A 27,503-nucleotide genomic window follows, 5' to 3' on the forward strand; every position below is an offset into this window, starting at 1 on the left:
CGGGTCCTAACAGCAAAACCAATGAACTGCAAACATGTTACTGCTTCCCAAAAGGGAAGCACAGTTTGAAATGCCATGTGGCAAAACCCTTTCCAAGTTCTTCTCTTATTATTCTTTCTCAGCCAGGGTCAGACTCACACTACAAGTAAAGCACTCTTAAACAAGACAGCTTAAATGTCTCACATCAGGGTACATTTTTTGTTTCTCTATGGAAACAATAAGGTTAAAAGGCATCTCTCACATTTTCAGTGCTATTCCAAGCCACATCTGGCTTATCCAAAGCATGAAAAACATTTCTCCAGAGCCAACTCTAGCATTAGGCAATGCTAACTCCTGTGAGTTTTTCCATTTTGTACCCTTAATTTTATGTCTCTCTCAGTGCCTCTTCCAACTCTTCCAACTCATCCGATGAGGAATCGCTGTCAGAGGAAGAGCTTGCAATGCTGATGGAGGAAGTGGAGCAAAAGAAAAAACTCATCTCCACCATGAGAAACAAGCCCTGGCGAATGATGAAGAAGCTCTCTGTGCTCAGGTACTGGGACCCATCCTCAGCTGCTGTCAGCTGCACTTTGCTTCTCCCAAACATGGCATTTTTGCTGATTTTACCATAACACTCCAGACTTGGAAAAGTGACCGCTGAACCTGCTCACCTTATCTGGGATTAAAGGATCAGAGTTAAAATGTGGAATTTGATTTTCAGTCTCTGTAACCAGAGAATGGACGAGGTGCAAATCCGTTCAACTGATATCCACTGCCAGGTCATTCTACCCTTGTATTTAAAACCAAATGACTCGCTGCTGTCAGTCTACTTGTTAAAGCAAACTGCGCCCTGCTTTGCTTATTCATGCCCATTGTTAGACAGAAATCAAAGCGGCAGGGTGACATGTTACTTCAGAGTTTGAGATGGTGCTGCTTGCAATAATAATAATAATAATAATGCATTATTTGCAGATGTTTGTAAAACAAAGATAACTGCTGCCCACAGGTCAACAGGAAGGGGCTCATCATGAATGGTTCCTATGTAAAGGCAAATCCCAGGTCTTCTGATTTGAAATCCCCTTTCCACCAGGAAATAATTTCAGCTTCCAAAATGAAACTGTAAGGTACATGCAGCCCCACAGGGACATGGGGCTTGACAAGAGGCTGCCCAGAGCTGCTGTGATAGGCTGCAAAGGAGGGCAATCCCCATGTGCCTCTGCTTCTCTTTAACACACCCAAGGCCAAGAGCTGTTCCATCTTCCCTTAGCATCAGGAGCTGTGAACACCAACAATTATTTCTAAAACTCTGGATAAAGCTCTGTACACCTCAGAGTCTAAAGTTTTGCAAGAAAAGAAAACAAACAAACAAATAAAAACAGGAGTATTAATTCTGGCATATTCTACCTTTGGGGTAAGACCCTATCTAAAATTCTGCCAAGGATCACGTTTGGCACTGTACCTCCATCTTATCCCTGGATAATGGTAATCACTGCCTCCCTCCAACAAACCTAACCAAAATTGTTGCACTGCCTGTGCAGGGGGCTCTCTGAGGGCTGCATTATCCATAGTCATTTTGGTTGCATAAACTCATCCATGAGACAAGAAAGGATTAACCTCATTGTGCTGATGAGGAATGCAATGCATAGAGAGAGTGAAACAATGTGTTCAACATTTCCAAATCTGACATTAGGTTTGCAATTAAAGTCACAAGTGGTTTTTCAAAGGTTGTGAACTGAACTAGCTGATGGTTTCTACCAGGTAGAAGTCTGTCTTTCTCACAAGCCTAGGATTGCAAAGGCTCTCCCAAGTCCTTAAGTTTAATTTCTTCTTGTTGTTTTTTTTTTTCAATGCACCAATATACAGCATAATTTTGTTCATAAACTCATCATACCCCAATACCATCTACCCTGTTTGTTTCTCTCTGTTTTCCTTGGAAACCTCTTCTAAAGCTGATTTAAATTTCCAATCTGACTTTACTCCAGACCAGCATACACTCATTTCTCTGATACTGTTGGGCCATTTCCGTATGACTGTGGAGGTGTTTACAGAGGGAAATGCTGTGTTCTCTTTGGGTCATTTGAATAGAAATTGTTAATTTCTTCTTGACCAATGCACTAGGCTAGAGGAACTGTCATAGACATGCTGGGATTGGAGAGGTAGAGGTGAAAAGCTATAGACCTCCTTTGCTCTTTCAATAATCTGCATTTTTTTATTTTCCAACTAGGGAGGCACAAGCTTTTGTTGAAAAGTTTGAGGGAGCCCTGGGAAAAGGGAAAGGCAAAAAGCTGTATGCATATAAAATGATGATGGCAAAGGTAAGCACTGAAATGATTGTAAAGTGTGCAAACTGGTTATATATTCAACATACTATCATCAGTTTTTTAACTCACAATTTGCAAAAGAAACACAAAGATGTATGGATCAATCTTCCTGCCCACATTCAGAAAAATACTAGCCAGCTTCAAATCTGTGGTGATTATAGAAAGAATAGAGGGAAATCTCCCCTGCCTTAATCTCATTGCCACCTTCCCTGAAGTAAAGGAAGGATTGGAAGAGAAGCAAAAAGCACGGCCCTTTTGCTTGCATTCTCCAAAAATGTTAAACTGTGAGACCCCTAAAGACAAGAGGGGCCATGCAAAACCCCTGCATTACCCCATGGACTCCAGTGAAACGTCATCCCCCTGGTTAATGCGGACAGTATTTTAAGACTGTATTGGTAACCAAGTTGCACGTTGTCATGGAGATTATACTGAGAAGGGCAAAAGGAAGCCAGGCTTGAGCTGATGGGAGTTTTGTTGTTGGTTTGATAAGGAAGGATCCAAGCGCAGTATTTTATCAAACTAAAATTTGTTTTAAACAGGGTTGGTTCTGCATTAATTCTTTCTGTCTAGAGCTTGATCTGAATTTTCCACTCCTATGGTAAAATCACAGGGCAACCATGATTTTCTAAAAGGCTGAGAAGGGGAAAAATCCAGATAACGAACATGAACATTTAGGGGGCTTTGGGCTTAAAAGCAGTTTCTGAAGTAGTCCAAAAGATCAGAATCAGAATAGATTTTGCTTTCAACTTCAGGACTTTAAACACACACTTTTAGCAGTGCTTGCAAGTTCTGGCATTATAAACTCCCTCCAGACCAAGCAGCCTCCCTCTTCATACCTCTCTGCTCACAGCCGTCTTGTCTTTTTTCAGAAATGGGTGAAATTTAAGAGAGACTTTGACAACTTTAAAACTCAGTGCATACCCTGGGAGATGAAGATAAAAGAAGTGGAGAGTAAGTAGAAGTCACTTCATGTTTTGTGATGGCAATGAGGCATTTTGTAAGGCAGCTTTTCTTTCATTCAGACCACTCTCTGGTCCATAGGTCCTCACTCACCATGGGCCCTGGTGCCACAAAATGAGCACATGAACAGCGCCAGCCTTCTCCTTCATTTCTTCTTTTCACCATCTGGAGGGTCTTTGGCAATACATGGAGGAAGAACTGTGGGTAGATAGCTCTAGGTCTTGCTGAAGACAGTTTAACCCTCCTAAACTACTAACCATAAAGTGTCTTTTGTTTTAAGGTCACTTTGGATCCTCTGTTGCTTCCTATTTCATATTTCTGCGATGGATGTACGGTGTAAATCTTGTCCTTTTTGGATTAATATTTGGACTGGTTATAATTCCAGAGGTAAGTGCTTAATTCTGTCTGTAATATCTTGCCAATTGCTTAATATGAACATGAGATTGATGGCTTAAATAAGGGTTTGTAACAGACAAAGCTTTAGAACAACAAAATGCTCAAGGATGTTTATTTACAAAAAAAAAAAAAAACTTCTAAGGAAGCTACTGAGATAGGAGCAAAAGTTGCATTGAAATCAGTAGCCCTAAAATGCTACTCAAGATTCTGCCCATCCAGCAGCTAACACAGAAACTCACAGACCTAGCATGAGGCTACTTTTACATTTTGATTAAAGTGACCAAGGAATCCTCCTAGCTGCAAGCTCAGATCTGCAAGTGCCCTAAGAAATCAACTGCGATCTTTAACAGATTAAGAAAATCTCAGTGACAGTATGGAATCTTCCAAATATTTCCTTCACCTCTTTGCACTGTACAAACTGTGGTAGAATAACAATGTAGGATCAGTTATTCCTGTGTAATTATGAAAGATCAGAGCCATCACATACAATGCGGTCCTCACTAGATGTGTTGAATCCAGTTTTGACAAATGTGCCTTGGCACAAGCGTTCACAGGCTCTAACATAGGATCACTGTGGAAAACTGCCCAGGTTTCTGATGAAAAGAGCCAATGGCAAAGCCCTTGCAGGAGTCCTTTCGGCTCTCTGAGGGGCACAACCCCAAGATGATGACCACAACAATGTCCTGAAACAGGAGCCACTAAAAAGGAGAAAAATTGATGTCCCAAGTACTTTACCAAGTCCTTTGTATGGGAACTCTTTTCTATATTTCTAATTCTGATGATTCACAAGACTGAGTTCCATTTTTAGATTCTTGCATGTCTCTCTGTACTTGGAGAAGGAAATGGATTTCATAGCCAACTGTATATGATCATTTCTTGATGACTTTTTTAATACAGCCATTATAGTTCTGGTTAAATTATTTGGTACAGTCCTCAAGGCTGTGCAATTCACAAACAGTGGCATCTGTTCCGTTCAATGCAGAATTTTAGGAGTAAAATGCAGCACAGAGTCCCTCCTGAGTACCATGCTTTTGTTCTCCTTGATGTGGTTGTTCGCCACTAGCAAAAGCTAAAGCTCTGTTTCCTCACAAAATGAAGAGATATAGCTATTAGCACTGATAAATACAAATGTATTTTCTGGAGAAATATGCATATGGTTGAACGCTAAATAGCTTTACGTAATTTGTCTTTAAAGAATGCATACCGTTACTCACTGCCTACAGAGCTGTTACAATATAGAGAGAAGCTGGGCAATAAACATTTAATCATAAATGATTTAAATTAACTAGATAGCCCTAAAAACTAAGTGATAGATGATATGCTAGGATCTTTCTGGGCTAAGAATGCTGAGATATTTTGGCATGGGCACCAGAGTCTGCTAGTAAATATGTTACTAACTCTCCACAGCCCTTGATACTCTCTTTGTGGACTTAGCTGCTGAAGTTGCTGCAAGGCCTGATGTGCATGGTGCCATCAGGAAGGCTGTGTCATGAAAACTGTTCTTTGTGTCATTCTGTCATACTCTCTTTCCCCAAACCTAATTGCCCTTCATTTCACCTCAAAACCGTTTTTTCAATTCCAGACTTTATAACAGAGAATCTACCGCAAGCTTGACCCAATGCTCTTGACTTCTCTCTAAGGAAGAGTCCTGCATAAATAGATAAAAGTAATCCCTTTATTGCATTAGACCCATGAAATTCAAGCAAAGAAGCCTTGTGCTAAACTAAGGACATTTAAACTGGAAGCGTTCATGGAGGGATGTAATTCATTGGCAAAATATTTCCTGTGCAATGGATGTGACCAAGGAAAGGGAATACCTCTAGTAATTAATTATGAATATTTTAAACTGCTCTTCGGGTTCTTAGAAATAAAATATATACTAAAACCAATCAAAATAAAATCAAAGGGGATTTGTTAATGAAAAAAAATACTGGAAAAATAAAAATCTGTACAGTGTCTTACTGAACATGCATTGCTGTTATTAATGTTTACCAGGTCCTGATGGGAATGCCGTATGGGAGCATGCCAAGAAAAACTGTACCTCGGGCTGAACAAGCAACAGCTATGGATTTTTCTGTTCTTTGGGACTTTGAGGTAAGTACAAGAGTGTTAATCACAAGAGACCAGTTGAGTACATAGTAAAACCCTTCCGAAGCTAAAGGAGATACAGAAATGAATTTGTCCCAAGTTGAATCACTAATACAACTGTTTCTTTTAGAAGATGAAGAGATGCTGGCTGCTATGAATGGCAGGTAGTACAGATCTCCAGAATGCAGGCACATATATATATGGGCTTGAATTCTTCCCTCTACGTGAGATCGTGCTCACAGCCTTTGGAAGGGAATTATCTCCTCTTTATTGCCATTCCTATGTGCCAGGGTGAAGGGATGTTGCTGACTTTAACTGAGAGTCCATGAAATATACAATAAGTAAAAAAAAAGTTATCTTGGATGAGGCTGTACCATCACATTAAGGAGTAGCTACCAAGACGTGCCCACCTCATTCCTGTGGCTGGGTACACCCACCTGCATGGCCATGCTGACACTGAGTTCTTGGTCCTGCCAACCCCTGCTGTACAGCTACGCCTGGCAAGCTTGAAAGGCAACCTTCAACTATGGGCTATCGGTGCACAGCTGAACCCTCTGCAGTCTGAAGATGTCAAATTAAGCCCTTGAACAGATGCTTGCCCTTTGAAAATAAATGGATGCTTAGTCCAGCGTGGTCCATAGAAGAGGTGCAATGAGGAAACATATTTCAGAGCAGGTGTAAAATGATGAGCCAATACAGTGAAACTGAAATATACATTTTGAGAGGAGCCAGGAAAAAGCATGCTTTGGCTGGAGGAGATCATATCATGCATTTCCAGACAGAAAAGGAATAAATCTCCCTTGACACCATGCTTCACAAATGGAGCTTAAAGAACATGCTGGATGATGTGTAGAGAGATTCATTTTTTAGTCCCCACAATTTGATGAACCAAAAAGATAAAGGTTAGGAGTTCCAAGCTGAGAAAAACCTTCACTAGTGCCTTTCAGAAACATCATCTTTATGTTTCATGGAGATTTTTTCACTACAGCTCCCTAGCGTACACTATACATAACATGCTCCAAATCCCAAGGAGATGTACTGAGGGTCTGTCAGTCACAGGTGTGCTCTATTTCCTGCAGCTGCAGTCAGCAGCACCAGAAGAAAAACACGTGAAGTTATCCTGTTCCTGTGACATTTCACTTGGTGCAGGACAAATGTGCAGCTCATGTTGCACCCAGGGATACCGGAGACACCTCTAAACTAGGTCCAGTGCACAGCCTTCTATACACTTTTCAAGCGATGTCTCAATTTTGCATTTTCCAAAACCTTGATTGGAAGAGAGCCTGCACAACTATCATGGGCAGATTAATCATCTACGCTTAACTTACAAGCTGAAAGGCAAAATATGCAGTGATACATACCAAGTTGGACAAGATACAACAGAAAAACGGGGAGAAATCAGGTTAGGAGATCTGCATACTCTTTGAATGTCCCATAGTTTGTGCAGTAAAAAATAGGTCTAGTTGAGACAAGGTGGTTGTTATCGTGTCTGAGCCTTGCTTTGCGCAGAAAAGAAATACTTTGATTTTAGTCTTTAGTTGAATTTGCCCAGCAGGTGGTGGCCAGTAAAAGGAATTAAATCTGCAGGGTACCGAGCATCTGCTGCCTCCCAGCTGACAGGAAAAGTTCCATCTCATGGTGGGGAGCCCCTTTAATACAGCATTTCTACAAGATTTGAGTGTTTGATACCGACTTAGAGAAGCAGGTGGGCTAAGACACAAAGAGCAATAAGGAGGTTTTTCTGGTAAGGATGAAACAGCAATAGACAAAAAAATGGATGTTAGTTTTGATCCAGTATCTTCTGACGCAACCCCTCTCTTTTTCTCTCTTGGAGGAAGGTAAGCAGGGCACATCAGTGGTTCTCAGAGATGACGGGGCAGCAAACAACTCTAAATGATACACTAAAAAAAAATCTGCCAAGCTGATTTGCCTTAAGTTTTCAATTTTCACCAAAAACCTCTTTCATACAGAGCAACAGCCGCATGGCTTTCACAAAGTTTTGTGTTTGCTTTTCCTTTAGGGGTACATCAAATACTCAGCTCTCTTTTATGGCTACTACAACAACCAACGGACAATTGGCTGGTTAAAATACAGGCTGCCAATGGCGTATTTCATGGTTGGGATCAGCGTGTTTGGCTACAGCCTGATGGTTGTTATAAGATCGTAAGTATGGCAGAGTTGCCCCCCTGCACTGCCCACTGGGAGTATTTCCAAGCTGGGCTCCTCCAGCAGCACAGCACAGCCCTCAGCCAGGTCCAGCTTCTACACGTAGAGCACAAAAAGCAGCTTCATGCCTGCTGGGTTCCTCTTTAGTCTGCTTCATCCCTTCCTCCAACATTACTACAGGGCTGCCTCGCTGACAGAAGTTGTACATGAAGGTGCCAGGGCAGCAGGGATGCAGCTGCAACTGCTGCTGAGCCTGCCTCTGCCAAAAATAAACCCCTCTGTCTGTATGGATGCCACACTGTGGAAAGGTTATTCTTCCCTTGCAAGAAAGGAGAAGCCAAAAGATTTGTATTGCTAACAAAACAAGCCCTACTGCTATACAGCAGAAAGAGCCACATGAGCCTTTGGCTGGAGCAGGGCATGGGGATTTGCCGTATATTTACCACCAAATAGCAGCATCTGTTGTCTCATCTTTCTTGAGGGGTTGGTGCTAGGAGCTCTAGCAGGAGTTACACAAGGATTTCAAGGACCAAACAACAGAGAGGAAACAACAGAAGCCATATCAGTTCCTACGCTGATTAGTAAGAATAATCCTTTGCTTCTCCTTGCATGATTTGCTGCAAGCGATTTTGACTCCAACTGTATGCAGCTACCAAAATCTCACTAAAATGCTGTGTTTCAATCAGCATACTAGACAACAGCAGTGGTTTTTGACTAAATTTAACTAGCCAAAAGTAGTCATTATCATTAACCCTACCCCAGGGCCCAGAGGTGCTGTAATAGACTTTCTTCATGCACTAGGTGGTGGAAGCAATCCCTAGCCCGCTTTCATTTATCCAGAGTAGGTTTTTTTTTTTGTTGTCTTTTTTTGTTTGTTTGTTTGTTTTTACACAATACAGATTTTAATATTGTTAAATATTATTATTATTATATTGTTAAATATTGTTATTGTTACTGTTGTGTACCTCCAACAACCCCAACAGACAGTTCAGATTGTCCTAAATCTTCACAGGATGGCACGCAATGCCAATGAAAGCACAGCAGATGGGGATGATGACAACTTTGTTTTCAGCTGGAAAATGTTCACGAGCTGGGACTACCTCATTGGCAACCCAGAGACAGCAGACAACAAGTTTGCATCCATCACCACCAGCTTCAAGGTAATCCCTAACCAGCATTTCTCTGTTCACTTCTGGAAATGCTCCCAGCATCTCTTGAAAGCATGAATAGCTGGTCCAACAACCGTCAGCTCCACGCTTTCCTTTACACATTCATACCAGCTCATGTAAGGAGAAAGCAATAAATAAAAGAGCCGTCAGTCAGCATCTAGCTACTTGATCTGGAAAGTAACTTCATCCAGTTTAACCTCATTCAGAGCTAATGCTCCGTGTAAAACGCCAGAGAATAAGGACTTGATGGCACCCTTGCACACAGATAAAACCAGAAGGATTTTTGCTAACATGCATGAAAAAAATTTGGGAGTGTAACACAGCTAAGGCTTAGGATCCTGAGTAGACATTAGCTGTAGAAATTTCTCTTAAAGTACCATCTTCAATATAGTCATCATACTTCTAATTTACACTTTGTAGGGTAGGAAACAACCTGATGTTGCCTTAGGCTCAGTGTTATGACATACACACTCCAATTCTGTGAGCATCTCTGGTTTTCCAGGAATCTATTGTGGATGAGCAAGAAAGCAACAAGGACGAGAACATCCATCTGAGGAGGTTCTTGCGGGTCCTGGCCAACGTCCTCATCATATGCTGCTTGTGTGGCAGCGGCTACCTCATTTATTTTGTGGTGAAACGCTCCCAGACGTTTTCAAAAATGCAGAATGCTGGATGGTATGAAAGAAATGAGGTATGGAAAATTTAATTCCAGTTTACTGCTATGAAGACATTCCTTGAACAGTAGCATAATTTTTGCACCAGCCTGAAGATGGCATCCAAAGCAGAGAGATTCCATGCCCTGAAGTCCCTCTGTAACTTCATACTTGTGTTAGCCAGGAAGAAGACTGCTCTCGTTGAGAGTTTCTGGGGCAAATCTACAACTCAGGCAGGGAAACTGCTCTCACAATAAATAGCAATAAAAATGCAACTTCAGCAATCACATTACTAATATAAATGCCTCAATCTCCAGTTGCATATTAATGCTCACAAAGCCTATTGTACTAGAAAGCTCTCTGGGTGTTGAAAACATCCAAGATCAGACAAAGTTAAACGCAAATCTTTTTCATTTCTGTTGAATAACAAGAAAAAGGTTTTACAACCTGCAGAAAAAAAATCAGTCGTCAAAAATCTTTCTGTATCTGATTTTGGAATGAAATACAAAAGTTGTTTCTACCTACTGAAAGGCTTAATTTCAATGCACAATTTCTTACCATGTATCTATATATCAAAGTCAAATCAAATTCAAAATAATGTTTTCCCCTAATTCCCTCAGAAAACTCTGAGACAGGTCACAAAATGCTTTGATTTATTTGAGCCAACATTTCCAAAAGAAAAACAAATTACTAGGAACTGCAACTTTCCTGTTGATAAGATCTGCACATACACAATGCTGGGTACTGTTCCCCATCCAGGGAAGAAAAATAAAAAAAAAAAAACAAGTGACTGAGATAGAACCTGCTGTTGCTTGTACAGACAGAGTCCTCTGTGGGCCAACAGGCACTGGATGGCTTAAAAAAAAAAAAGAAGACAGAGCCTGCAAGTCATGCCTCAGCTAATGCTGACGTGTCAGTGACCTCTCTGACCACAGCGACCCAATGCTTTGCACCTCACAGGCAAACGAAAATGAGATTAGGACATATTTTCTTGGACTGCAGCATTGAGTCCTTGATGCACTTGCATTCACATTTATAACCGCCTATCAAAAAAGCACAGGTGCTGAATGCAGCAAATAAGCATTAGCATCAACTAATTATTTCTATGCACAAGTACAAGCCAAGCCTCATGCTTCCTCTGAAACTAAAATAAGCAACTAGGAGCTGATGCAGGCAATAGCATGAAGGATGTGAGGAAACTAAATATGCATGAGCTTGGACTGACCAAGAACAAACTCCTCAGAGCTCATCCCTTTGAGATAAGGGCAAAAGTGCTCCCAAAGGAGCTGTGCAGCTGACACACTAAGCCAAGCTGGGAGTTGAACTCATTCTGGCTCCCTCTCCTTCATAAAACCTTCAAGAAGCCCCAGAGAGTTGCTGACAATTTGCTGGCAGCTCCATGTGTTCCTCGGTCTAAACCTTATTACTGTAATTGGTTGCTGTTAATAGGAAAGAGCAGAAACTCATTTGGTGGCACGCTATCACATAACACAACTTTCTCCCCATTACATGCCTATCCCACTTTTGCTACACTGCTCTAATAGAAAGTCATTTGCTGATGGTAAAGATGTTTGTCAGCTTTCTCCCTGGTGGAAGCAGTGGCCTTGCTGTAGGAACAGCTAGCACACCTAATTTTGATAACAGCTCATACTAACGTAGTCGTTCTTGTTGCTGTTAGCAGTAACCTTCTCATCTGACAGGTTGAAATTGTGATGTCCTTGCTGGGTATGTTTTGCCCTCCCCTGTTTGAAACTATTGCCACACTCGAAAACTACCATCCACGCATCGGTCTGAAGTGGCAGCTGGGGCGCATCTTTGCCCTTTTCCTGGGAAACCTCTACACATTCCTTCTGGCCTTGATGGATGATGTCAACGAAAAAGTAAGGGCTGGGATGAGAAGCCAAGTTTCCTAGCATTTTCTGGAGCCAAGGGTGATCGCAGCCCATCTCTTCGTCTTTGCAGCAACTCCTTCTCTCTTCCCTATTGTTCTCAAACATTTATTTATCCCAGAGAGGGGCTGAGTTGGGTTTGGGAATACCAGGTTAAGGTCAGGGATTCAAGGACAAATTCATAGGCCTGTCTCCAATCAGCCTCCAATTTCTTTTTATAGACACAAAAAAAAGAGGTGCTATAGTCTTCTGTAATCACAGACTAATAAGGTAATTTGACTTTTTTCTCTGACACCATTTGCAGTTTCTGTTAATGCAGACCCTAAGGATATGATTTATAATCCTCTTCCCCTGCCCTCCCCTCCTTAGCATGATCCCGGTAGAGTGTTGCAGGCAGATAACTGGTGGAAAGGATAAATGTCTAACTGATCCACAGAAAAAAAATGACTCCATTTTAAACAGAGAAGAATAAGAGGAATCGAGAAGGTTTGCTCAGCCCTGAAGAACAATGAACAAAGCAAGGAAAGGACTGCACAGAGGTCCCTCCACATACCTATTGACAGTCCTGCTCTCTTTTTTGCTGTGGCCCCCACACCGTGGCTCATGGCTCTTCCATGTGCAGGGAACAAGTTGCTGGCTCCCCAAAACTCACTGCTTTTGGTCTGGAAGGCTGTTAGTTTACATTCTGGTGCAACTCTGTTGTAAGCAGTTTCTTGTATTAGGGGTAGTAACTAGCAGAGAAGAGAGGGGAACCCGTTAGCATCCTTTGGAGATCCCATATACTTATTTTTGGCTGAGATGTGTCTCCACTGCAGCTGGCTGAAGAGGACGTCGTGAAGAACATCACGCGCTGGACACTGTTTGGCCACTATAACTCATCCACGGAGAACAGCACAGCTACCCCTCCTCCCCTCGACCCTGCAGACGTGCCCAGGGGACCCTGCTGGGAGACAACCGTAGGCATTGTAAGCAATTTGTTATGTAGTAAATCTCTGGGATTTTTCAGGACAGGTTTTTTTGGTTGACGTTTTTGATGTTTCCAGAAGCGATGTTTTCCTTGCAAATGGCATTGTCCTTCCCAACTCTCACATAGTAGCTCCAAGGTAACAAAAATCCTTGGCCACGGTTCTCAATCTATGGCCATGAAACCTCCAACACACACAGATCTGTAGCACTTTCCACAAAGAAATCACCCTTCAACTCTTCTGCTTTGGGCACCAAGAAGTTCTGCAGTTCTTCAGAATAGAAACTCCAGCAAGAATAGACATCAATCACAGACATCAAACCATAGTAATACAGAGATTTTTTGACAGCACAATTGAAATTATACTCCACATATGTATATTCTACACCAGCATTATTGCAGCACTGGCTTTGTGCTTTCATTTTACGTGCTGCCACAACACAGAGCGCAGTCAATAACACTAAATCAACTATTAGGGCGAACAGCCATAACACAGCTCGTTGTTCCCAACCACAGAGGTGAAGTTTAGGCACTGCTGAGTGCCTGAAAACAAGTAGGGCATCTGCACACAGCATGCCTTTCTGAAGGTTACTGTCATAAAAACTGAAATGTCTTAATAAAAAATGTGGTCCTGAATGCGCTACTGAAATTATAAGAGCTAAATGGTTTCTTTCCTTGCTTTAAATTGCAGGAGATTGTAAGGCTCACTGTGTCTGATATCCTAGTGACCTTCGTAACCATCCTGGTGGGAGATTTCGTCCGAGCTTGCTTCGTGAGATTCATGAATTATTGTTGGTGCTGGGACCTAGAGGCCGGATTTGTAAGTCAATGTCCTGTTGGGTCTTATAGCTGAGAAGCCAGAAGTAATTTAGGGCCATATGTTCAAATATGGCAAATGGATTGATTTTGAATGCTTCCAGCCTTTATCTGGTCTTTCTTGATAAGTGATGTAGGCAGTCTCTGCATCACTTCTCTGGATCAGTCGGTTTGATCCGAGAAAATACCCTACAAAAATAGGGTTCTTTCTCCCATAGCAGAACTTGAAAACATGAAGATGAATTGAAAAAAAATAACTTATTATTCATACAGTCATTATAACCCCAAAACTTTGAGTCCATCTATATTAAGTTCCAATTCTCAACGCCTCATATCTTCCTGTACTCTGTAAGAAGTAGGATGCTTTACTCACAACACAGTTTTCTGATCTGTGCTGGAGGTTGGCCTTATTTCTGCTGCAGCAGAACAAGGAACTCTTCCTTCTGTTCTCCACATGCATAACACACAAGAATGCTGAACCCTTTTATATTCATAAAGGCTACATTACCAAAAGTGCCAGCACTGGAGCTGCACAAATACAAAGGAAAACAATGAAGAAGGAGAGAAGGAGAGAAGGAGAGAAGGAGAGAAGGAGAGAAGGAGAGAAGGAGAGAAGGAGAGAAGGAGAGAAGGAGAGAAGGAGAGAAGGAGAGAAGGAGAGAAGGAGAGAAGGAGAGAAGGAGAGAAGGAGAGAAGGAGAGAAGGAGAGAAGGAGAGAAGGAGAGAAGGAGAGAAGGAGAGAAGGAGAGAAGGAGAAAAGGAGAAAAGGAGAAAAGGAGAAAAGGAAAAACAGGAAAAACAGAAAAAACAGGAAAAACAAGAAAAAAGGTCCATTGTTTCACATTATTAACAAACAAACAAAAACAGATGGATTAAGACAGAGAAGCAAATACCTGGAAATAATGCAATTATATAAGAGCACCAGGCTACCCATCCTGCTGGAAGGGTTTCCAGGAGAGGTCTAGAGAAGAGCGATGAGGTGAGATTTGCAAGTGCTTACTGGGCCTTTGTAAGACAAGAAGAACTGGGAGTGGGCATTTTGCTGCCTGTGGGGCTCTTTGAATTTATTCTGGAGGAGGCAGAGAACATTTCCTCTGGTGGACAATGGAATTCAGAGCTTCCTGACAGCTCCCTCTGCATGTGCTCACAGATCTTGTTCTCATGTAAGCTTCTGTTTTCCTCCTCCAGGCTATCTATCCCCTTGCCTCTCTTTGTTAAACACCTTTTTTTAAAAAAAATATATATATATATTTTATTTTTATTCTTTCCTCAAAACAACCTTTGGAAATACCACAAAGGGTTTTCTTCATTCTTAAGAAGATTCCCATTTTACAAATAGCTGGAAGTCTCTTCTTACTGCAGGCATTCCTTGATTTATATATATAATAAAATAATAATAACAATAACAAACATAGCTATCCATTTTCTACCTTTCAGTGAAATGGAAAAGATCTGTTTCAGAACTTCCCCCTCTCCTTCTCCCTGGCTTTCAGCCCAAGCAAGCTGCGAGGTGATGTTGCACTCAGATAGGAGACCCATCCAGCATCTACCAGGAGATGAGCCAACTAACATGCTCCAGCAGATTGCCTTTTGCAAATGAGCCATCTAATCCACTCAAGCTCAGAAGGAGCAGGGCAAGGCCCTTACTTACTAGGACTAAGCAGCAGAATAATGTTGCAGCCCTTAACATGGAGCACTGCTAGAGGGTTTGCAGTGCAATCTGGCAGAAGATAAACTCTCCTTTCATGCCATGTGGCTCCCATCGTAGTTACAGAAATATAGAATTACAGTGATCTTACTGTTCTTTTTTTCTCCTACGTCTTTGGGAGATTACTCCTGGTGCTACACATATAACTCCATCAGAGCTGAAGTAGGGTTATCCTTTTCACCCCCCTGCTCAGGAATGAAACAGGATGTTTTGGCAGCAGCCATCTAAACCAACCTATGGGATACTGCACAATTATATACGTGTTTTCTAATGCATGAAGTGAATAGGGCTTTTGCTTAATCTGGCCTTCCTACAGAGACTTTACTTCCCTCAAAGCAGAAGCCAAGAGACATTGAAAACTTTCGTTACTTTCATGTCAAAAAAAACAAGCAAGTATCAATATCTAACCAAAGGTTTAAGGTCAAAGTGGGCCAGAATCAAAAGAAAGAAAAAAATGTAATATTTGTACCCATTTCTTCCCAAAGCTGTGAGCATTCAACTCAGCACGGCTCTGACTAAGCTTCTTTTGAGTTTTCAACATAAAAGTCACTCTTGTTAAAACTCAACTTTATAAAACATAACAGTATGAAGTACATGCAAAGTGGGTCAAAAGCAGACATGCTACACTGGACTTTTCAAACACGAGGTCATTACCCATCATTTTTTCAGAACTATGTTCTGTATTGTAATAGAAAAATAAATGTTGCTCATGAAAACAGAACTTTACTATAGTTTAAATTGCCAAAATTGACCTGAGTTTTGTATGTATTAAAGCATATCCATGAAGAACAGTAGCTATATGACAGCAAACCTGGGAGAACAATAACATAAAATGACAAGTACTATCAGTAGATTAGAGCTGCCTGTTCTGAATTTAGCACTCATATCAAACAGGTCACTTCACAGAAGGTAGTATTTTAACTACTGACCAACACAGTGCAACACCTGATACTGACCAGGTTAAGTATTCCTCCAGTTTTCCCTTCTCATGCTCTGTGTTTCTCCTCTACAGCAGCCTGCTACCCCAAGATCTAAGGACACGCATATACATATCTGGTGTATCATTTGCTTGCCAGCTCATCACTATGGCTGGTTAAATATTCAATATCTTACTGTGGTGAAACTGCAAGTCTGCAGCCAGATACAACAGCTGGCATAAAATCCAGTCCTGTGCCATGACTCCTTCACTTGGAATTGCCTCTATTAGTAAGGAGGAGATACAAACATGGAGCAACTCTAAGAACTTCCATACATCTATGCGATTTTAAGCATGCCAAAAGAAGAGAAGCGGCCCACGACACAATCACTCCAATTCTGCTTTCATAGCTCTTGTTCTCAAGCAGCATGCACACAGTGGGAGCCCTCCCAGAAATCCCTTCATAGCGTGTCTGAATAAGTGTCCTTACATCCAGAGCAATAGCAAGCAATAAGCAGGCAACAACATATTCATTTCTTTTTGCACTCTTTTCTCTTCCCACACAGCCTTCCTATGCAGAGTTTGACATCAGTGGCAATGTTTTGGGTTTGGTCTTCAATCAAGGAATGATTTGGTAAGATAATTTCATGTTTTGTTTTTGAATTATTGAAAAAAAGCTATCCTGTGGAGTTAGAATGTTTGGGTTTCAGTTTCTCTCACTGTTTTGCCTTCTGTGCTTGGCTACAAAAGCAGAAATTTAAAACTGTCAGTTTAGTTGCCAAAGAACAGCTGTCTACTGAAACAGGGAACCGTTTTGGAAACTCTGCCCTAGTCTCACTTTCTAAGGTCATTTTTTGGTAAAAATGTAATTTCCTCATCCTTTCAAAATGACTTAAGAGCTGGAGGAAGAGATTACGAAGGGTTCTGGGACAGCTGCAAGCTCACCTTGTCAGCACAAGGGTGGCCACGGAGCCAGCTGAGCACGTCAGGCAAAAGAGGCACAGCCCAAAATCGCCCCAAACTAGAGCTGCTTTTTTGACAGCACAAGGCAACCACGCAAAGACCTTCACTTCCTCTGGGAACAAGATTTCATTTGCCAGGGTTCAATGTTCCTCTACTTCAACATCTCTGCAGACTCAAGGATGCCTCCCTGCTGAGTACATCCACTTGACATTTTCTAAGCTATCCCCACGCAATTTTTGCCACAAATTGCAAATCCTTCTTTGCAGCCAACAAGGTTTGAGACCCGTCTGGTGCTCATTGTGTGGTCACTATAAAATGGTCACAGGCACTTCTGCTCGAAAAGTACAAGGATATCACAAACCAGCCCACTCAGGCTTTAGCTGTGGGCAAACTTCCACCAGATTAACAACATTTTTTCTTCCTTTGAAAATAAAAAACCTTCCAGTCTGTCAAAAATTGGTACCTTTTCCTCTTGTTTCCTTTTCAGGATGGGATCCTTTTATGCACCAGGGCTCGTGGGTATAAACGTGCTGCGCTTATTAACCTCCATGTATTTTCAGTGCTGGGCTGTCATGAGTAGCAATGTTCCTCATGCACGAGTATTCAAAGCATCCAAGTCTAACAACTTTTACATGGGACTGCTGCTGTTGATCCTGTTCCTCAGCCTCCTACCTGTGGCCTACACCATCATGTCCCTGCCTCCTTCCTTTGACTGCGGACCATTCAGGTAGTAGCAAAATATCAAAAATACCTGTTTGTTGTTTGGTGCAAAGGATTATTTCCACAAAGTTTGAAGGCCTGGTCTCCAGCAGAGATGGTTTAATACCTTCAATTTCCATCATGAGGCCATAAGCCTTGCTCACTTCTAGAGGTACACAGTCTGCTGGGAGCACTCTACCTCCTCTGAGCTCATCTGCTTTTCTCCATTGCAAGCCCAGGTGTTTTGTCCCCTCCTCTACAAGGTGCTTCCCCATCACACACCAGTTAAAGGTGTGGGAGACAGCAGGACACAGCCTTAAGTCTCCCAGCAATATTGTGATAGCAGAACGGGATTCTAAACCCTCCAAGATCTTCCACGTAACCAAGAAATCCCATGCCATGAGCTGTGCTTAATTTTGATGGAAAATTGCAGGAAATGAATAGGTCTGAAGAGTGGCTGCTTTTAAAAAGAAAAGCCTATTTTTTTTTCCTCTCCCAGATGAGCACTGCTCAGAGCATTCAGTGGACTGGATTAACATGCCAATAAAGTCTAATTTGATCGAGTAACACCATTTCCTGGTCCTACTGAGTCTGACTCAGTACGGAGCCAGATTGGAACAAATTGTTCCTGTGGGTTATCTATCCACTGATAGAAAATGATAATAAAAGACTCAGGGAGAAAGGCAAGAAACCAAAATTTCCTCTATTCTGTAACGAGGACAGGTGTCTAGCAGCAATGTCAGAAGACCTGACAGGAAGCTAGTTGCCTGCATGCTATCATTTGGAGATGACTAACCTGAAAAGAGAGAGAGCTATTTTAATTCTATGTCTCTTCTTCAAAATCCACTCAGCGTATTTCACCCCCTCAGCACAACTTTCCACCTATAACTTGACTGAAAGCTTAACTCTCCTAGGCTTAAGGCAGCCAAGGAAGCTAGAACCCCATCTAGTTAATCTTGTCTCTCATTATAAAGACAGAGTCCAATGCTTTTTGAGCAGAATCCAAAGGGACTGCAAGGAGGAAGAAGGCCTAAAAATGAGGAATAGCACTCATGGGCTGAATTCACAGGTGCTGGGATAGAAGGTCAATTACACAATCCAGCCAAATTCTCAGCTTTTTCAGTTTTGTTCTACTTTCACAGAGAATACCCTCATCTGCTTTATCAATCCAATTTGAAATGACTCTTTTGCTGAGTTTCCTATTAAGTGATAATCACAGCTTGCTATTTCTGTCATTGCTTAACAGTTCTTCAAGTTGGTTCATCATTTCAGAAAGGCAGAATTTGCATAAGGAAAGTCATCTCTAATGTGAGAAGGCCACATCTAACAAGATATTGATCAGAAATGTATGATTATTGCAATCTGCAGATTTTTATACATTCCAGAATGGTAAATGGATAGAATTCATAAAGGAGCTGCCTACTGAAATAAATGTACAATCTTTGGGATCAAGGGATCTTGGCTTAGCAGAGATTATTCCTATAATCAGTGGTGGGGCTGGTCAAGGGGGAATGGACAAAAAGATGATTTGGAATGAAGTCATTTCAGTAGAATTTTTACTTCCAAATCCTTGGTGATCAACAGCAAGATGATGTTCACTGACAGAGAGGAAACATGCTACTTAGCATCATTAAATTGGGAGTTACTGTGTCCCTCTATGTTTTCTCCACACTCCTTAACTGACCATTTGTCTTTCCAGTGGAAAGAAAAGGATGTATGATGTCATTCAAGAGACCATCGAGCTTGATTTCCCACTTTTTGTTGCCAAGATCTTCGGCTATGTGGCAAATCCAGGACTAATCATTCCCGCAATTCTGCTCATGGTGTAAGTTTTCCTTGCAATATTACAATCACAATATGGTGGGAGGTGAGGAAGAAGTTCTAAAAATGGCTGGGATTTTAGCAACGTCTACATACATCTGCTGAGATAACAGTCTAGATGAAGACAGACACACTTCCTGCTCCCCAAGTCCTTGCCTGACCCAGTTTCCCAACGTTTAATTTCCCAACCCAATTAAACACAACGTTGTAGATTAAACATATTGCTGACAAAGGCCTCACAGTTGTCACAGCTTCCATTTGAAAAATTTTCAGTAGCCAGTAGGAACTAAATGGGTAGTGTCAGCCTGGTGCCTTGTGGAGAAGCAATTTCTGTCACAGCTGGTGGTATTCACAGCACTGCCAAGCCAGGGCATTCAAAAATTACACGTTCCAAAAATATGAAGAGAGTATCTTCTATTCTTGCGAGTAATATATCTGAAATTTGTTTCAGTGCTGTTAGATCATTTCAGCTTTGAAGCTACATCAGAAGCCATCCTTGATCCCTGATGCCTCCAGCAGTATCAGAACCAGGGCAGTTCTCATTTTATTTATTTACAGATATACATTAGGAGACTTTTGGCATTACTCTTGAGGTTTCCAGAGCTATCAAAATGAGTGGGAGAGCTGTGGCCAAATTTTACTGGCAGCTTCAAACACGGCAGACTAAACAGCTGAAGATAGTGAAGGGTTTGGAAAGCATATTTTACAGGCTTGCCTCTCCTACACTTCCCTTGGCATACAATCATGTTGGCTTCAGGTCTGATCTCTCTCGGGCACTGTGGCCATTCACTGTGAGTAGGTTACACTGAAGATAATGCCATTAAATTAAATCAAATGTAAGTTCATGTGTTACAGAGTTTCTAACAGGAACAGCCTGAGAAAAATCCAAATTAAACTGAAAATCACTTATTGTCCCTCACCCTGTCTCAAAGTCCATACTCATTTTAACCTAAATAAAGATTATTAGATACTGTAACACATGCAAACCAATCCCAAACTTAGAAGAATCTGATATGAATCACACAGAAGACAAGAAGTCTAATGTCACAAATCCAGTATGGCCAAGCTATGAGCTTCCACAGGCCTCACAGTAGCACTACTAGATGTTACAGCTTGTATGAAGACTGCAGAACTAACCCAACCCAAATGGGTAACCTTTGCAAAAGGGCTATATGTCAGGTTTTTGGGCCTTCGATGCAAAAATAATGAATAAGTAAGTACATACATAAGTGACAGATCTTTGAAAATAACGTTTTGGTCAGCAACAATCTCCAACCCTTTACTCCACTGACAGCTGGGTCAGAACATGGCAGAAATCTTATTTACCTGCTGAAGATGCTCCTTTTATCAGCCCTTCCCCATCTGGGCTACTCCTCATATATATATTGCAGACTTCCCATGGGCCCATCTCTCCTAGATACACCATTTGGTCTCTGTCCTGATTCCAGCTCCAACAGAGATACCACCTAAAACATCCTTGCTTCCTACCCAGATGCATGGCCTGTGCAGCTTTGAAGGATATCAGATACTGGACTTCCAGTTATCCTGGAAGAAAGTAGCCTCCATAGAAGGACTTTTTCTGAGGCTTTTTCTCCTCTCTCTCATCCTGGAAACTTTTCAGTTGAAGAAATCCCATTTAATACACAATCTTCACCTACAAAAGTCACATGCCTCTATCTAGAAGCACGGCCCTATTTAACAATCCACAGCAGCCTCTCACGATATAACTGGAAATGACCTAAATATACAGAGAGATAAAATTATCTCAATTTAGATTTTGCCAGAAGAGCAAGATAACGTTCCTTTTTGCTTGCAGTCCTTAACTGATTGCTACCACTGGCCAGAAACTTAGGTTTCTGTGTCTTTCACCATTTTATTCAGAAAGTAGGTTAACTATAAGTCATATAAGTAATCCCTGGCTTTCCTTCTTTCTGCTGTTCTTTCTGTTGTGGTGCAGGCAGCCTCAAAGCCGTGGATTACTAATTGTTTTTATATTTCCCAAGCAATCAGTCTGATAATATGTAAAAAAAATCCTCCAGAAGAACAAGAATAAGAATCCAAAATGTTTTTTTTGAGAGACAGAGCGCCTGTATCATCAAGACTGATTGTAGATTTAATTCTAGGTAAAAAGAAGTAAGTGTGTTTCCTCCAGACAGAACCAAGCTGAAAGGTTCCAGAAAGACCATCCAAAGCATCCCCTTCCAATCTTCTTCCTGGGAGCCCAAATGGCTGCACATACACTGTTAAAACCCTCTAGCCCAGTCTGAGGATGCTAAACCTGCACCAGAGCTTTGCATTCAGGAAACTGACAGGCAACCCTGATTTTAAAAAATCCACTTACTGTTTTTTCTAACCTGAATTTTCCACTTATTAAAAACACACACGCACGCATGCACACACAATAGTAGTGAACTTGAATGGGTGGTGCTTTTCCCAGGAATGGCTTGAAGTCACTGAGCAGATGATGTTTATAATTAAGAACAAAAGCTCTCTACAAAAGCTGGAGGAGACAGTTTTGACAACCAAAACATTACTGGGTGAGACAGCCTCAAACACATAGGAACATTTGGAAGCACGCACCTCATCAAGTGCCAAAGACTGGCAGCCAGCATGCCCTCTCTGATCCCAGTCACTTTTCAGTTTCTTCCAGCATGGCTGGTTCCTCTCCCTTTTGGCATGCCTTTTTTGCAGAAGGAATCTAAACAAAAGCCAATGTTTCTATGCCAGCCTGGCTCCTGCTTGCCCTTAGTTCCCATCTCTGCTCACTTACAACTGGCGGACCGTGCCTTGAACAGTGTGCCTTACAGGAATGGGTTCAAGGCCTTCCTCTGCCTTGTTTTTCCTAGTTTCTTATGTTTTTCTAAGCTCGCTGAGTAACCTCTTCTGTCTCATGTTTGGTTTCCTGTAAGCCACAGCAAAGACCTGTGTGTTTTATCTGCTTCATTGGTTTTCACCCAGAGAATACGCCAGTCTCACCACCAGTTAATGTTCCAAGGACCAAGGCTAAGGTAGAGGAAGCCAGACAAGGCAGAGGCAGAAGGATTGTTTTTCTTTTATTTAGCAGAGCTGAGCTGCTGGACTGGCTCAGGGCACTTAATCTGTCTGTGCCCTGAGGCAGCTTGAGTTTTTCCTAAGCCTTGAGCATCTAAAGGCAGTCTGGAGATAGCTGGTAGGAAAACTGCATAAGGGATGGTTCTTAAAATTTAAACCGTAGATTCAAGCCCTTCTCCACTCCTTCTTCCCACTCAGTGCATTTGAAACTGTACCACACAACATCCTTGTTTCCAAATTGGAGAGAAACATATTTCACAGATGGACAACTCTGTGGATAAGGAATTGGCTGGATGGTCACATCAAAGGATTATGGTCAATGACTTGATGTGCAGGTGGAGAACAGTGACAAGTGATGTCTCTCAAAGGTTGTATTGGAACTGGAACATCTTTTTTGGTGAAACAGACAGTGAGACTGAGTACAATCTCAGGAAGTTTGTGGGTTACACCAAACTGTGCAGCATGGTCAAAACACAGGAGGGAAGAGATGCCATCCAGAGGGACGCTGGTGGGCTTGAGAAGCAGGCTTGTGTAAACCTCATGAATTTCAACAAGACCACATGCAAGGTCCTGCACCTGGGTCAGGGCAATCGTAAGCACAAATACAGGCTTGGAGTAGAGTGGATTGAGAGCAACCCTGAGGAGAAGGACTCAGTGGTATTGGTAGATGAAAAGCTTCATGTGAGCCAACAGTGTGCACTTGCAGCTCAGAAAGATGACTGTGTTCTTGGCGGTAGAACAGGATGATCTTCAAGTTCTCTTCCAAGCCACACCATTTTATGAGTCTTTAAGTGATTGTGTAGTCCAGGCTCAGCAGTCAAGTTTAATTAAGCCCTATATGTAACCCTACATGGGATGCTTGTGCATAGGCTCACTATGCACAACGGGGGGGGCAACACATCCTGCAGGAAACCAATTTTGAAGTTTAGGCTTCACTTTGTGCTCTCAGAAAGGCAGCAGCTTTGGGAATTTTATGTTCTCTCTCAATGAAACTTTCTCTCTCCTTGATCCCATTACTGCAGCGATACATTTATTTTTGTAGCCTCGCTATCTATTATCTAAATGCTGTGTCTGAAGCATACCAGCGCGCCAATGCAGAGTTGAAGAAGAAAATGCAACTGGTAAGTATTTGTCCAGCAAAGCCATCCTTGAAATAACATGCACTTCAAATTTGATGTGCAACATATGCTTTTAAACTACTGTTCACTTCAGACCGTGTTAGTGACACAAGAGGAAGATGCATTTAATGCTAGCTCATTCCTCTCTGATGGCATTTAATGACTAACTGCAGAGTGGTCCCATCCCATAATAGGCTTCTATTTCAGATATCAGAACTACAATAAGTTTTCCTATAAACTGCACTTTCCACCTACAAAAATAAAATACCTCTAAGTTCAAGTAATGTTTTGGAGCCTGAGTTTTCCCAGGAACAATGATAAGCCTAGCAACACAGCAGCCTGATTTTGTAGAGGCTGAAGAACAGAGATCCATAAATAACAACATGGCAGTAACATACCAGTAATTCTCAAAGCCCTTTACAAAGGAGGCTGATGTCTCTGCCTCTGCTATACAGATGAGAAAAGCAAGATACAGACAGAGGTAATGACTTGAATTTGCAGGGTCAGATTGGACCTTGTGGCATCCAGAACCGAGTGAGGTTGCACCATGCAGAGGACCACAATGCAGAGACCCCAAAAGTAATGTAGATTAAGTTTAGAAGCAGAACAGGAACACCCACAGAAGTGCAGCTCTGTTCAGATAGTGTGTCACAAGAAACAACAATGCTGTCCCACTGCCATGGCTCTGCTGACTTGATACTATTGGTTTCTCTCTGAGCTGTGGGAGACTGAAAGAGGCTCAGTGTGACAACCCATTGAGGTCACTGTGATCTGCTACTGTTGCCCAAAAGCCTGCAAGGTTTGCCCAGCAGAACAGAGGCCTCTCTGCAGGTTGGAATCTCTCAGCTCTAGCAAGACCACAAGCGCCCTTTGCATACCGTAGCTCCAGCATGCAGGCTCCTGTCTCGAGGAAATGCCCTTTTTTTGAGGAGGGAAGAAGCTGGAGTGGCATCTGTCTGGGCTTTCTCTTTATGTAAGAGAGGAAGCCCCTCCCTTCCCCTAACAGCGTGCTTGTCCTGCTCAGAAACAGCTCCCTGATGTTCCTTTCCCTCTGCCATAGAAATGGAAATTTTTCAAGACCTAAATATGCACAAGTAAAACTGAAGGCAGCCTGACACTGCTCCCCAGCCATGCTGCTGTCCCTTCCTCCTCTTCTGGTGTTCATCACCAGTCCTTCAATATACCCTCCAAGATACAAATTTAAAACAAACCAAAAGCCCTGTGGGGGCAGCTAGGCAGCAGCAGAAACACACAGTCAGGCAGATTTAAATTATGTTAGCAGCACATGGTTTGCCCTAACAGAGGCAGAACCATCTCTTCTAAGGCTTCCCAATCCTGCCCAGGGTGTACTTTCTCTCCATAAAATTGTTTGAGATCTTGATCACTAGACCAAGGTTCAGCAGTACTTTGAACTTGGCAAAAAGATTCATTGGCATTCATCACAGCAAAGCCACTTAGCATGACACCAGGCCACCACTTCACAGGTTAAATCCTCAGTTTCATACTAAACTCATGATTTTCATCAATGCAGCAACGTGAAGAAGAGAAAAACAAGAGGAACAACAAAGCCAGCACTAATTCCATGATGCAAGATATAGAGGATTTACTTGCACCGAGTACAAAGAGTGAAAGCTCTCCCAAACAAGCAGAAGGTAAAAACTAAACAACCCCCCCCAGCTCCCCTGAAAAAAAATCTCTTTTGCCTTACAGTGGTGACTGGGAAATACAGCGAAACTAGGACAATACAAATTTGTGTGGGACCAGATGAATATGACTAGATTTTGTCCCCTTATGGAAGTCCATTGGACACTCAGGAAGGGCATACTTTTAGACTACATTATGCCAAACACATCAAGACATGGAAACTGGAATCCAAATCAATTCCCAGCTATTGGTCATACTAGTCATGAAACCAATAATTAATTCAGAAACATGCTGAAGATACGGCATTGTTTCTAGACTGATTAGTTGAGACAGAATTTTTTTATTTTATTTTTTTTTAATTGAGATGTTCATTGGAAAACTTGTTATGAATGAGGCGAAGGCATTTTTCAAGACTGCCTTGGTCTCAGGGCATAGAAAATGGCTGCTCCAAAAGTAATGTCTCCTATTTTATTACATTGACTCATGATCTTAGAGGTCAGTGCTGGTGGTATTGTAGCAGAGGCTGAATCTTCCCACCAACAGTCCATTACATTTTGTTGCTGTGCAATAGATGGCATTAGAGGGGAAGTTGACAAAATGGCATCTGACATAGAAGTGCATCTGAAACAAAGGTGTGTCATTGAATTCCTCCTTGGGAAAAAATGAAACTCATTGACATTCATTGAATAAACGTTTATGGAGTTCAAATAGTGGATGTAAGCAAAATAAGGCAGTGTGTGGTGCATTTCAGCAGTGGCAACTGTGACAGTGAGTCACCTTTGCTGGTGCAGATTTTGGCGAGTATACCAGGCAGGCTCTTGTTCTTTGATGGTGAAAATACCTAGCCAGTGGTGGAGTGGTGGTTGAGAAATAGTGCTTTGTAGATGGGAATTTGCTCAATCAAATAGTGTTATTGTGCTCTTTGTATCTGAGGTAATCTCCATGACGTCAAGTATGAGGCATTACTTTGAGAGCAACCTACATAAATGCATGCTCTAGGTTCTGGTAGGGGATCCCTGTCTAGGTAGAAATGCACAGGACATGGCATTGGCATCAGACAGATCCTCCAAACTCTGTTTGAACCATAGCTTTCTTGAACACCAAAATCTTCTGCTCTCATTTGTAAAAAGCAGGGCAACAAATGCAAAAGATTTTATCTCAGTGCAGATTAGAAAATCAAATTAATTCCACCATAGCCCTCTTGCATTTAGATGGGTGGCTGTTTCCTGGAGAGGCCAAAACAAGCTGAAAACTTTGGCCAACCTGTTACAGGTTTGATCAGGGAGCAGACGCAGAGCATTCACTTAAATGGAAATGGTTTGCAACACTGGGGGTGCACTGAAAATAAAGACTGAAATCAGTAATTATCTATAACCACGACAAGGCGCAAGTGAGCTAGTGTGGCTTGTAGGACTATTATGTATTTTAAATGTATTGGTAATAACATGCAAGAAGTACTTGGATAGCAGAGACTGTCGCTGCATGTAGAAGAAACAGCATCCAGTGGGGGAGAGGAAGAAAGGCAGCGTTTGCTTTCAGGAAAATAATATTAATAATCTTTACTTTAGACAAGAAAACTGATTCTCCCAGTCAAGCCAGCCCTGTCGGGAAACAAGAAAAAACAGAAGCCCTGAACAGCAGCCCAATAACTGCTGGGAGAAGAGCAGCATTCATCCCACCACCACACGTACTGGTGACACGGCCACTGACACCAGGCACTTGGGCACCGTACCCTCAGCCAAGACAGCCCTGGCCAGGAGGACGCCCAATGGGGCCATTCCCTGGAAGAGGGAGAGGACAGCCACGATACGTACACCCTGTCTGATAAACTCAGCAACGTTTTTCCTGGAAGTGTTACATAAGCTATAGTAGTTTTCATAGGAAATGACTGTTGTTTGTTGGTCAATCACTCACAGTTATCTGTATCTACCAACACTGATTCTATCTAAAAAGCTTTATTTAGAGGTTTAGAATTACTGCAACCCCTTGTGGCTGTCCTGATTTTGATCATAAAGGAGATGGGAGGTGTTGGGCTGACAATCAGTCATGGCATTGCTAGCCTACTACATAACAACGACCCAGCCGTATGGTAAGTACACTTGGTGGGGTGAGCATCTATCAAGCCCCTCAAAGTCTCTTTCAGTTAATAAAAACAGAATGATTTTACATTCCAACAAAGATC

At 42.0% G+C, this 27,503-nt stretch overlaps 1 protein-coding gene across 1 annotated transcript in view; it reads left to right on the forward strand.

Moving 5' to 3' along the window:
* The window catches only part of TMC2 (transmembrane channel like 2), a 29,818-nt gene extending 2,672 nt beyond the window's left edge, over nucleotides 1-27,146 (forward strand). The window contains exons 4-20 of the mRNA XM_085227073.1: nucleotides 380-532; nucleotides 2,204-2,294; nucleotides 3,170-3,251; nucleotides 3,541-3,647; nucleotides 5,652-5,750; nucleotides 7,765-7,907; nucleotides 8,923-9,070; nucleotides 9,582-9,770; nucleotides 11,433-11,612; nucleotides 12,437-12,586; nucleotides 13,277-13,405; nucleotides 16,592-16,659; nucleotides 17,476-17,715; nucleotides 19,387-19,512; nucleotides 23,602-23,680; nucleotides 25,209-25,329; nucleotides 26,890-27,146. Coding sequence (XP_085083199.1) covers nucleotides 380-532; nucleotides 2,204-2,294; nucleotides 3,170-3,251; nucleotides 3,541-3,647; nucleotides 5,652-5,750; nucleotides 7,765-7,907; nucleotides 8,923-9,070; nucleotides 9,582-9,770; nucleotides 11,433-11,612; nucleotides 12,437-12,586; nucleotides 13,277-13,405; nucleotides 16,592-16,659; nucleotides 17,476-17,715; nucleotides 19,387-19,512; nucleotides 23,602-23,680; nucleotides 25,209-25,329; nucleotides 26,890-27,146 — 2,362 coding nt within the window. The remainder of the gene's footprint in view (nucleotides 1-379; nucleotides 533-2,203; nucleotides 2,295-3,169; nucleotides 3,252-3,540; nucleotides 3,648-5,651; nucleotides 5,751-7,764; nucleotides 7,908-8,922; nucleotides 9,071-9,581; nucleotides 9,771-11,432; nucleotides 11,613-12,436; nucleotides 12,587-13,276; nucleotides 13,406-16,591; nucleotides 16,660-17,475; nucleotides 17,716-19,386; nucleotides 19,513-23,601; nucleotides 23,681-25,208; nucleotides 25,330-26,889) is intronic.
* Nucleotides 27,147-27,503: the final 357 nt, after the last annotated feature.

Source organism: Meleagris gallopavo, chromosome 6 (assembly GCF_905368555.1).
Source record: "Meleagris gallopavo chromosome 6, MGAL_WU_HG_1.1, whole genome shotgun sequence".
NCBI lineage: Eukaryota > Metazoa > Chordata > Aves > Galliformes > Phasianidae > Meleagris > Meleagris gallopavo.